General features: G+C 37.5%; 2 protein-coding genes across 3 annotated transcripts; one reads left to right on the top strand and one right to left on the bottom strand.

Annotated features, from left to right (window-relative positions):
• The first annotated feature begins 2,360 nt into the window (after positions 1-2,360).
• On the top strand, positions 2,361-7,581 carry lamtor1 (late endosomal/lysosomal adaptor, MAPK and MTOR activator 1). The gene is made up of 5 exons (XM_079676606.1): positions 2,361-2,594; positions 3,851-3,993; positions 4,109-4,186; positions 5,238-5,361; positions 5,698-7,581. The coding sequence occupies exons 1-5, from the start codon at positions 2,553-2,555 to the stop codon at positions 5,788-5,790; spliced, it is 480 nt and encodes a 159-aa protein (XP_079532732.1). The 5' UTR covers positions 2,361-2,552; the 3' UTR covers positions 5,791-7,581.
• Positions 5,831-11,709, bottom strand: lrrc51 (leucine rich repeat containing 51). 2 transcript variants are annotated; one of them, XM_079676604.1, is made up of 5 exons: positions 11,048-11,709; positions 10,737-10,811; positions 9,748-9,953; positions 9,509-9,657; positions 5,831-7,917 (listed from the first exon to the last, which is right to left on the bottom strand). In XM_079676604.1, exons 2-5 carry the CDS (start codon positions 10,786-10,788, stop codon positions 7,782-7,784), a joined length of 543 nt encoding a protein of 180 aa, XP_079532730.1. In that variant the 5' UTR covers positions 10,789-10,811; positions 11,048-11,709; the 3' UTR covers positions 5,831-7,781. The 2 variants fall into 2 exon arrangements, with proteins under 2 accessions (XP_079532730.1, XP_079532731.1); XM_079676605.1 differs by having other exon boundaries at positions 11,142-11,709.
• Positions 11,710-11,930: the final 221 nt, after the last annotated feature.

Here is an 11,930-nt window from a genome sequence, read left to right as displayed (position 1 = left end):
TTGTAATCAGGAATAGTATCTATTTCAATCATCATGATTTCTGTATAAAGTTTAAAATAAACTAAACAGCTATAATTGCTTTAAGGATGAATACAAAGACTTACATTAAATGCATTTTTAGTTAACAAACAGAACGCTGGTTTGGTGTATGAAAAGATTTGCAAAACATTACTGTCAGTATTGTAAAATTGGTTAGTGGAAATACAAATGTATTGGGAGAAGAACTACATTTGGTACCCTGTCATCATACTCTGCCAGAGGGTAGGAGAGACCCTTTCATCTTTTTCCAGGGAGACTGACACATGGCACCAACATGCCTCGTCCTGTTCCCTTCTCCTTCTGCTGTCTTTTTGATTCTGTTTAGTAGTAGTAGTAGTAGCAGTAGTAGTAGTAGTAGTAGTAGTAGTAGTAGTAGTAGTCATAGTAGTAGTAGTATAGTTGTAGTAGTAGTATAGACAGCTCACACTTGATTACATATTTGCAATGTTTTTCAATTGACTAAATGTGCTACCGTCTATTATAGCTACAAAATAAAAAACATGAATTGGTGCCAGTTGGCGCTTTACTCAACCACAGGGTAGCGCATACCGTAAATCACAACTGAAGCTGGCGACTTTGCAGAGTCATTTTAAGATCATAAAAATATGGAGGTTAAATAGCAAATAGATAGAGTGGAGCAATATCAAAAATATTTAGCAGGTTAATTTATCCAATATACTTCCAATGCGTGATCTGCATGCACAGCAGATTACACATAGCAGCCATTACATGCACAGAGGTCAACCAGTAGGCTATTTCTATAATAAAAATATATATATTTAAAGTATTAGCAGGAAAATATGCTACACAGTCTTTGATTATCATAAATAGGAACATTTGTGAGTGTGTATTTGTAAGTTGCTTTGGATACAGGTGGCAGCTTAATGCAATGTAATGTATTGAGTTTTAATAATCAGAACATGCAAAGTATTAAAAGCTATGAAATGAATGTTGTAAATAATAAGTTTAGAGTATAATAGAATGGAAATGATCAAATCAATTACAACCTCAGAACTGTAGCCTTTGGTTTGTTGTAGTGTGGTAATAGGCTATAGACTGTAATTATTATACACATAGAGTTCAGTAACAAACTACAAGTCTTAATTTAACCCTCTGGCATACTGTTGCCCTCAGGCAACAAACCAATTTGTTCGACCTCACACTGGCCCTCTAAATATATATATTTTTTAAATATACACAATGTCACCTGACATGCTAGTGTCCAATAAAATGAGGGAATTATATGGGTGTGGCATTTTGTCTTGGGGTGGAGCAGTCCTTTCTGCAAGCAAAGCTGCAGGGGACTGAGGGCCACCACTTGGTAAGACACATTTCTCTTTTTAACATATTAGAAATGTACACAACTTAAAATAAAAAATAAATGCATGTGCATGAATACGTAAAGAACTATATTTGATTGTTTAAAGACTTATTATGTATTTATTAATTAGCTACAACTATGTTTTGTTGTTTGTTGCCTCAGGGCAACACTGTGCACTTAGACCAATTTTTTTCCAGGCAATATCATGCAAGTGGGCAAATGTGCTCAGCTGTAAAATGATAAACCTAATCAATGTTTTTACTTTACCATCTACTGATATTTACAGGAAATGGCTACCAAAACCTGTTATGGGCAGAAGGGACACGATCAGGCTGTTAGGGCTATTCCATCTGACAGTGAGGACAGTGAAGGTCAAGATAGGGTTAGGCACACAGACACACACACACACACACACACACACACACACACACACACACACACACACACACACACACACACACACACACACACACACACACACACACACACACATAGACACGCACAGACACAGACACACAGACATACACACACGTGAATTCATATAGAGTTGTTTTTTCTATTTCTTCTGAATTGTAGAAATCCTTGGTGTTTCAATAACCTCGTAGCACATTGTTGCCCTGAGGCAACAAACCAACCCCTGGTTGAGGGGTGTGGGGGGGTCACATTTTATAATTGATATAATATCAGGGACCCCTAAGCTCCTAAAACACATGGTGAACATTTTTTTCCTCCCAAAATAAAAAGTCATGCCATAGAGGGTTAAAGGGCTTCTCTCTCCTGAATTGCCAAAACCACTGGCATGCTTTCTGGGACTTTAAAGTATTATTAAATGTAAGATTTGATCGTTTTACTTTTTTTTTTTTTTTTTTTTTTTAATATGGTTTTCCTAATGCTCCGTCCTAATGTTACGTTTGGCTTCAACGTAACTCTCCTTTTGAAAAATAAATCCTCCATCACGTGACGGAGTCCGCAGCTGCTTCTTTTATACCGGAAGTCGTCGTTGTGTTGTTGCACCAGAGCCGCTGTCATGTGATAGCTCTTCCGAGGAGCTGCTGTTGACAGTAGCTTCCTACCTTTACATGAAGCTAAAGTAAAACTACGCAGGAGAACAGTTTTATGTTGGAGAAGATAAACACGGCTCGTTTCTGACGGAGAAGCCGGGCTTGTGTAGTTTCGACCCTCGGACGCTGACATGGGGTGCTGTTACAGCAGCGAGAACGATACCCAAGAGCAGGTAGTTAGCTGCTAGCCGGCTACGTCTGTCCCGATACATATTACGTTGTATAAAGAAACAACTTATGTGATTCAATTGTTTTTTTTATCGAGAATGTATTTTACGGGAAATGCATTTGAGTAATGTCTGAGAAGGTCATCAACCGGCCATTCATTTAATAGTTATAGTGATATGACACATTTAGCATGCTAGTTAAAGCCTTCGGTAAAGGCCTTACCCAGGCTGTGAAGTTGGCACATAGATGAGAAACCATAATAAATTAAAAGATAATTGACAGATCTTAAGGCAAACGCAGAAGAAAAGCAGACATATGGCAACCTATTAACTGTCATTTTTACTATTATCAGGACATTATGTTTAGCTAGTTAAATCAGTGTTACTTCCTTAAATTCATTTTTTTTATTTTTTTTAAACCAATCTGTTAACACCATATTTGCCAGCAGATGAATATATGTCTAATTCCTCCAGACTACTACCATTAATGGTTTATGTTCTGGATACCATGTACTTGATGTGAGTTGTGTCATATGACCCTAGCTATTTTTAGTTTACGGAAACTAGTCCGTGCTGCCTTCATGCAGTTATTAATTTTATCTTAATAACTGCATTAATAGTACAATAGAATAACTTTTATGATTTGTAAAGTTAATCTACGAGTTTTACTGCAATTTTAGGGGAATATGTATGTATGTAAAAAAAAAAATAAAAAAAAAAGGAAAGGGAAACGACTAAAATTCAGGAAAAATGTTTCTGAGAAATGGGTTGTCTTGGTTTAAACACATTTATTGTGGTTACAAAAAACTAAAACCCTTGTATAACAACTTTTGTATGAATATTGTGTACAGCCTAAACCTAATAGTGAAAGGGTTGCCTATTTCAATATGCTATGTACAAAGGGCCTACATCTTTCTCAAGCTTTACTTAATGTAACAACATAAGTGTTGTGTTGTTGACAAATGCATTGTTAGTGCTGTTGATAAATCAAGCCTTTGACACCACATCTAATTGTTACATTTTGACAGTGATCTTTAATTATAAAGTATCTAATGAGGGAAATAATTGTGATGGGTCAAACTGTACTTTATTATTCCTTATCAATGATTGATCATGTTTAATGTCATGCTGCATAAAACTAAAGTTAGGTAATGAAAGTTATGTGGCACTTATTTCTGTACATTTGAATTGCTACACAGTTCATTAAAATGTCATGAGCCGAAAACGTTTGTACTTATTCTTTTTCTGATCATCCTTTCTAGCGTAATGAACGTAAGCCGCTGATCCCCCACCCGGACCCTGTTAGTAAACCGCCAAATGGGACCGATTGGATCACTACCAGTGTCCCCTCCGCGAGGACAGATGAGCAGGCCCTCCTTACATCCATCCTCACTAAGACGGCACAGTAAGACAGTCCTTCGTGCACACACAGATGAGCCAGATTCAGCATGTTTCCTAATAATAAAGCAGTTATTCATACACTCCTTTTAATGAAACTGCCATTTGTTCCTCTCTGTCAGGAACATCATTGATGTCTCAGCAGCTGACTCTGTCATGATGGAGCAGCATGAATACATGGACAAAGCTAGGCAATACAGGTATGTGACTGAGCAGTAGGCAGTATTTGTTGGTTTCTGCAGTTTTCCATTTTGTTTTGCTTGTATGGGATGGGTGTGATCAGCCGCCCAACTGTGGAGGAAATTGCAGAAAAGAAGAGAGCCCTGAAAGAGGGGAAGTTACTGAAACGTGCCCGCCATTAGTCTCTCTTTCAGTCCTACTGTGTCCTGCTCTTCCTCTCGTAAGGAATACTGTCCAGCGGGTTGCTGTCTTCCTGTTTTCTGTACCGCCATGTTGTTTTTGCTGTTGTTATAGGGAAGGATATGTCTGTAATCCAATTGTATTTATTGCAATGAAGGCATCTTCTGTTTTTGCTTTTACCTTCTTGTTAAGAAAGATAATAGTTATTGATAACAATAATCATTGTCTGCATTCAGACAAGTGTGCACCAAAGGACGGTTATCATTTACTTGAGGAATCATACCTGTAGGCAGCTAATAAACAATTAAAAGAGCTTGTATTTTTGTTATGAGAGCCATTTAATGATAACCTTCTTAGTTTGTACGATTTTGAGCCTACCTTGTGCTGTACATCCTGTATGGACACTGTTTAGAGCATTACTGGGTTGTGTTGTCTGGTTATACTAGATCTCACAAATGTCTATCTAATGGGAAAGAGAGATCAGCCTTGAAAACTACTGAGACATGAGCCAGCTTTATATCCAAAGACATGTAATGGTGTGTGCTGTCATAGAGGAAAGGGATGAGAATGAAACTGAAAACAATGTTTTAAAATGCCAACACCCACCCAAGGACTTGAGAATGAAATGGAGGAAGTGATTACATAAAAATGAAAAAATGAAAAAGCGTAGGCATATGCCCTCAAACTTTACCTTAAACCTCAGGTACAATGATGTCTAGTGGCTAGAATTCTGCCAAACACAGCAGCTGTGTTTAGTCTAAAGTACAGGTGCAGATTAAACTGGAGATTCTGAGGACACAACAATCCGCTTTAAGCTTCAAGGTGACAAACTGTGTTTTAACCAAACCTCTTTCATACAGCTTTGATAATACAGCTTTTGTTTTGTTTCAGTACTAAGCTGGCTGTGTTGAGTAACAATCTGCCCCAGAGGAAAGCTCTCGCTCTCCCTTCCCTCACCAGCCAGCCCCACCAAGTGCTTGCAAGTGACCTGGTGCCATACTCAGATGTTCAACAGGTAATCAAACACTAGCACACGGGAGAAATGTTGGCATGTCTTTCTACCCCCCACATTGCTTCTTGTCGTGTGCTTCCTTCTTGGCTAGATTTAACATCAGAGGGACATTTGGCATGCAACATGTAGCTGTTAGGCATTTCAGTGTGTGGGGGTGGGACTTGTGTGCGGCTGAAAATAGATTTGAAGGATATCTAATACTTTTCTGTTATAATGGTTTGTGTCCAAGACATTCTGTTGGTCATACACAGTAAGCTAGTCTTTTTTTTACACATGGAAACTGTGAATTGTATCTTTTTTCAAACTCCACATAAACGCTGTCTCTCTTTTTCTTTGCAGATATCCAAGATAGCAGCGTATGCTTACAGTGCAATTTCACAAATCAAAGTGGATGCTAAAGAAGAACTGGTGGTCCAGTTTGCCATTCCCTGATTCTGCTTCCATGGCCTGCATACTGTTTTTCCCATCACGCTCTCTTTTATGTCACTTCTGCATCAACACCCACAAGCCCACCATTAATTAAAGCATCTCAGTCCTTTCTGCTTCTTAGCTATGCCTCTAACTGCTATAAAGACAGAAACGATGTAGGATTGCACCCTATGGCCATCTTAATTTAGTGTACATAATGATGGGTCAGTGACAAATCAGCATGGGCAAGGGAAGATGGTCTACTATAGAAGGGCCATTGGGGTGTGCTCTATTATTTACAACAATTACTCCTCTGTACGCAATGCGTGGATCACAGACTCAGTCAGAACCAGCTGGAAAATCATAATTTATCCTACTTGTTGATCTCCCTAATTTTACTCACAGTTTCATTTAGTTTGTTCCCTTCGCCTGTACACTCAGGCAAACAGACTGTTATAAAGGCATGGAAGTGTCCCACAGTGTATTTAGCTGGGATAGAGTTGAAGGATTTCTGGCACAATGCATCAGCTATTGGTGTGTATACAATCTCCACTGGAACATGGAGAAATAAGAAATATCTGTGTCATGGAAGAATTAAAATGACCACAGTACTGTAGGTGCAAGTACAATGGTATTTTAGCCATTCACCAGGATAAAAACTTGCAATATGGCATAAAGTTAGCACTACATATGCCTTTAGCTCTGTTGTCAGTTGGGAAAACATTCAGAAATAGTCAAGTAAAGAAAATAAGTCAGCAAGGTGTCACTATAATTTAGACGGTTTACTTCTACAGTCCTGATGTGTGCTGCAGAGACTTTAGGCATCACACAACCCAGTTATCTGGTGTCACACTTCACCAACCATGTCTCCCTGCCACCCAAACGTAATCAGTAAGTAGTTGGTTATTTGTTCTCCAGTGGGTCATCTGTTGTTCCATTTGAGGCTAAATTGACCTGTTTATGGTTGGTGTACTCTGGAGGGTGAGGATGCGAACATAAGCAGGGGGATGCTGGGTGGGCGTAATGTCTCTGGTTTTGAGTTTACAGACAGTAATGTGTCCTCTGCTTTTTTTAATAGCACTGAGAAAATGTATCTGGCAAACTCTTTAAATCGAATCCCAGAACTTCACATATTTAATAGCAGACGAGGCATACAGCTGTCAGAGGGCGGGCAGGTGTAGGGTGCACGGACATTAATCATGTATTCATGCCGCCTTTGTACAGAATTTTCTGATTGATCATAAAAACGTGAGTTGTACGAAGTTCCTCTTTTTGTAGAGAGTTCATTGGTCAGGATTGGCTAAGATTTGAGTAGTGATAACAAATGTTTTTATGAAACTGAAGAACCCTTTTAAGGCCTGCAATTGTTAGCTTTTAAGCAAAGCTTTTCGCTGCAGACTATAATATGATTGAATTACTCATATTAATCAGAAACTAACCATTGTAGCAGTTTGGGGGAGCGCTAACAACCTATGTACCAAAACAGATAAAATGATCCGAGACCTTTTGTGATTATTTATTTGTGTTTTAAAATGTTTACTTGCTCTTTGGAGGAGAGCACATGACTGTATGCGTGTGCAGGGAGCAGTCTCTAAAGGGATGATCTGCAAGGCTGTGATTACTTCAACCACGCAACTGATTTGAGCTTTTTGCAATGGGTTCTTGGCATTTGTTTCTGTTTTCTTTGTTACTCAAATGTGTTCTACTACCTGACATATGTTTGATATATCTTAGGCTAGCACCAAAAAGTTTTAAGAATTTGTTGTTTTTGTTTGTTTTTTGGTTTAATTATCTCATTAAAGATGTTCAACATAAGCACTCTTGTCTTATTGCTTATATCCGTGAAGTGGCTGCACATCAGCAGTATGTTAATGCCCAAACTGTTAATTCCATCAAAGAAATTGGACAAAAGCATTGAAAAAAGTGCTGATTTAACAATAAATATTCAAACCAACAAACAATGTTTTAGAAATGATTATAGCAATGGATTCGGGGCACAGGACATTTGGGTGAAACTATGATTTCAACAACTTGTTGCTTCTGATGCGGCTGTTGCTCTGATGCCAAATCTCTGCCATGACTCGCTCCTGTCGGGTCACAGCACTGAAGTCCATCGTCTTCAACTGAGGCAGAGCAGAAATCCCACGATTCCTAAAGGGACAAAAACAAGTATTGATGCACACGCACTAAATCGTTTTAATACATTTTGCTTGCAACAATTGAATGTTGAAATCCAACCTTATTTCCCCTTTCTGGTGTTACACATTTAAATACAAATGATTCAAAAACGTTCAGGATTTATGAGAACCCGGTTCATTAGAATAGACCTTTGACCAGCAGCCCCTCTCTCTTTCTGTGTGCACTTGTGGTGATGCTATGCAGACTGGAATATGGACTGTAACATGAGCTTGATGTGCATTTAAGCACCTGTTACAATGCTGAGCACCAACAGGCTTGCCAAGTATTTGAGTCTCACTCAGCAAACCACCAGCAGTTGTATAGGTAACACTTTATTTTGATAGTCCATAGTTAACACTCTATAAGTCATCAGTCTTCAGTTATCCAGTGTTCGTGATCAGTTGTGCAAAACATTTTTGCTTTATTCCAATGTCTGTTGCATATAATTTGTGGATGAATATATGTGTTCTGTTGATAGGTTATAGAATTTCTACTGTTCTCAATTGTTTTTCACTTTAATTGGATAGTCCTCCTAACACATTCCTACAAACGCTTAGTGGAGAATGCCTACTAAAAGTATATTGATAGTCAACTCTAGATTAGTTGAGAAATCAACAGATAGTCAACTAAACTCTAAAGTTGCTTATCTGTTGATCATCAACTAATGCTTAATGTAATAGTCAACTAAAGTTGCTTATCTGTTGATCATCAACTAATGCTTAATGTAATAGTTAACTAAACTCTAAAGTTGCTTATCTGTTGATCAACTAATGCTTAATGCAATAGTCAACTAAACTCTAAAGTTGCTTATCTGTTGATCATCAACTAATGCTTAATGTAATCTTTAGTTGACATCTTGACTCTCAACACATTATCAACAGATAGTCGACCCTGTTGACTTTCAACTGACAGATTGATTTTGAGTAGTTGATTGTACATTTTGAAGATGTTGACACAATCTACAGATAGTAAGGTTGAATATCGGTTAATAACCTGTTGCAAAAGTTAACAGTCAACAGACACTTTTTGTCAAATCTATAGATCAACACTTGAGATGTACCTTATATTCTACTGGCAGTTAGTTAAATGCATGTTACTTGTCTGTTGAAACAGTGTTGTTGAATGTCAACTGATGACTTATAGAGTGTTAACTATAGACTATCTTAGTAAAGTGTCACCGTTGCATATTGTTAAATCAGAATCAGAATAAGGTTTATTGCCAGGTGGGTTTTCACTTACAAGGAATTTGCCTTGGTGTTTTGGTGCATCCGATAAAAATCAATTGTATACAAATAAAATACAATGACAGGAAAGTACTGCTTAATCAAAAATATAGACTATGACAGTAAAAATAAAAGGAAAATGAAAAAGATACTATAAAAATAGTACAAGAAATATGTTCAAAATTAAAGTTCAGTGCAAGATTTGGAAAAATATGTCTTTGCACATTCATTCACACTCAGTTTTTTAAATAAATAACCACACAACAATGACTGATCATTAAAAGTATCATCATACAGCTAAGCAGAATGTGTTTGGGGTACATTTAAAGGAAAATCTCCACCTGTAAGCCTTGTTGGTTTCTATGAGATTTCCATGCAGAGTGATGCTGTGTAGATGTGGTAGTGCTCCCAGCCGGTCCACCTCTGAGAGAAGGAAAATGCTGTTGCCGTGAAGATACAACACACGCAGCTCACGCAGCTCGCACAAAACCTGGAACACAAGCAAAAACATGTACATGCATATTGCAGATGTACTGTGGGAGAAAGAAGACATGCTAATCCAAGGAAAGAGGAAGATTACTTTATCTATGTGTGAGATGCTGTTGAAGGAGAGGTCCAGCCAGGCGAGCTGTGAAGGCTCGGCCAGGAAGTAGTTAACCGTCTTCTGGAGGTCATGGAGATCGAGGATGTTGTTATTATTGAGACGTAGAGAGCAGCTTGGGTACTTCATCTCTGAATTTCTCTTTAAAGGCCGCAGACCCCTGCTGGGTTCTTCAGTCCATGCGTCTGAGACACAAGAAAAGGGAAAAATATACTTTGAATTGAATAGTTTCTGTTACAATTTTTTTATATGGTGAACATTGTTTCCAAGGCATCAGCTGTATGTGTATTGTGTCTATGTCAATGTCCATTGAACTTAAAATATGTTATGTTTTTAAACTATATACATAGATATATATATAGATAACTATATAAAACAGTATATAGAATATATAAACATATATTGTGTCTTTAGGTGTGGGTTGTTAACCCTGCTTAATTTAACATGTATATGCCTTTTTATGTATTACTGTCTTCCGCATGAAGTAGCTATCTTATAGGCATTTTCATTTTTTTCTAGCAAAGTACATTAGACCATTCATATTTTTGGAGATATGCTGATTTTGTTCCCCTGATGTTTAGATAACTTAATGGTAATTCACTGTAATGTTCAGCCATTTAAGCAAAGGTCAAATTAGCAGAGGTCGTCATTATATAGTTTAGGTAGGAATCACACAATAGTATTGGCTACAAGGCAAGTTTATTTATATAGCACCTTTCAACACAAGGCAATTCACAGTGCTTTACACAAAATGAAAGACATTAAGAAAATGGCGTTTAAAAACAGTCATTAAAAAGCAAAGATAATAAAAATAAACACAATAATAATAATAATAATAATAATAATAATAATAATAATAATAATAATAATAATAATAATAATACATGGGACTTTTATAGCGCTTTTCATGAAACTCAAAGACGCTTAGGCTACACAGTAAAATTATAAACATGTGTATAAGTGTATACCTTCCAAACTGCAGATGTTTTTGAAAGATAAATCCACTGGAGCTCCATACATAATCACGCCTCTATTTCAGTCACCTGTTGAAGGACAGTGACTTCATCGTAAATAAGAAGATCATACGCAATTCATTTGAAAAACAAAAAGCCTCATATTTTTAACATCGTATATCACGAATATTCAAACACATAGCTTTGCTGTCATAACCCAGTAATTTACGGAGCGGCCACAAACTGTTACGTTGCAGTTCTTATATTTTGTATATAAACACAATTGAATACCTTCTGTTCCCTTTTACATCCGGTTATGAACCTACCTTGATTTAATGTTGGCCTATTCAAAATTACCAACAAACTCAGCAACACGCTATTTAACTCAGGGTAATAATGAGCAACCCGTGTTTACACTACCTGCCTGTGGAGATACAACACGGCGTTTCCACGCCAACCAACAGGTACATGGGATTTGTAGTTAGGGTTTATTATCGATCAAGATAACCTTTAAATTGCAATTGCCCAAAGTAATATCCAAAGACCTCTAATCCTATAGGCTACACACTGTATAACATTTGATAATTACAGAGTTATAAGCCGCTAAGGAGCACACATGCTGCCTATCAATTATTAACTGTGCATGTATAGTTACTCGCTTGCTAGAAACACCTTACAATACATTTGCAAAAATAATCATTTCGTATGCAGTTATCAAGTCTTGTAATATCCATCCATCGTCAACCACTTATCCGGAGTCGGGTAGTAAGGTAAACACATTAATGACCAGACAGTAATTTAAAAACTACAATTAAATTAACATAAATGGAAACATTAAACAAAAACATGCAGTGCCTGCGCCCTGCTGCTGCAAAGCGGGAGCAATGTTTTGTTTGGCCCCCGTGTAACGTAATGATTCGGACACGGAAGAAAATTGAACCAAACAACATTTTAATGTCCACTGTGAATATTTCCCATGGATGTCCGGCGCACTTCCTGGGGGCTTGATATTACCCAATAACGTAATACTGTCTGGGTGGTCTGGGTGCATTTGGTTTTTAAACGTAAGTTGTCTCCGCCTACTTTAGACCGAAACGCTGCGGCGTAAAAAACAAGCGCAACTTTAAAGACGTCATGCATTTCAACCAATCAGATTCACTTATTTTCAGACGCGTCAATATTTGAAACCTGATTGGCTGACTTGAATTT

The sequence above is a fragment of the Notothenia rossii genome (assembly GCF_949606895.1).
Source record: "Notothenia rossii genome assembly, chromosome: 4".
Classification (NCBI taxonomy): domain Eukaryota; kingdom Metazoa; phylum Chordata; class Actinopteri; order Perciformes; family Nototheniidae; genus Notothenia; species Notothenia rossii.
This window is presented reverse-complemented; position numbering and strand designations above follow the sequence as displayed.

What these genes read in the sequence shown, in the direction of transcription:
- lamtor1 (XM_079676606.1), top strand. Translation starts at nt 2,553, where the DNA reads ATGGGGTGCTGTTACAGCAGCGAGAACGATACCCAAGAGCAG. An exon ending in AGAACGATACCCAAGAGCAG is followed by an intron (nt 2,595 to 3,850) that starts GTAGTTAGCTGC and finishes CATCCTTTCTAG; the next exon opens with CGTAATGAACGTAAGCCGCT. An exon ending in ATCCTCACTAAGACGGCACA is followed by an intron (nt 3,994 to 4,108) that starts GTAAGACAGTCC and finishes CCTCTCTGTCAG; the next exon opens with GAACATCATTGATGTCTCAG.
- lrrc51 (XM_079676604.1), bottom strand. Translation starts at nt 10,788, where the DNA reads ATGTATGGAGCTCCAGTGGATTTATCTTTCAAAAACATCTGCAGTTTG. An exon ending in GCATCTCACACATAGATAAA is followed by an intron (nt 9,658 to 9,747) that starts GTAATCTTCCTC and finishes CTTGTGTTCCAG; the next exon opens with GTTTTGTGCGAGCTGCGTGA. An exon ending in GAAACCAACAAGGCTTACAG is followed by an intron (nt 7,918 to 9,508) that starts GTGGAGATTTTC and finishes TTGTCCCTTTAG; the next exon opens with GAATCGTGGGATTTCTGCTC.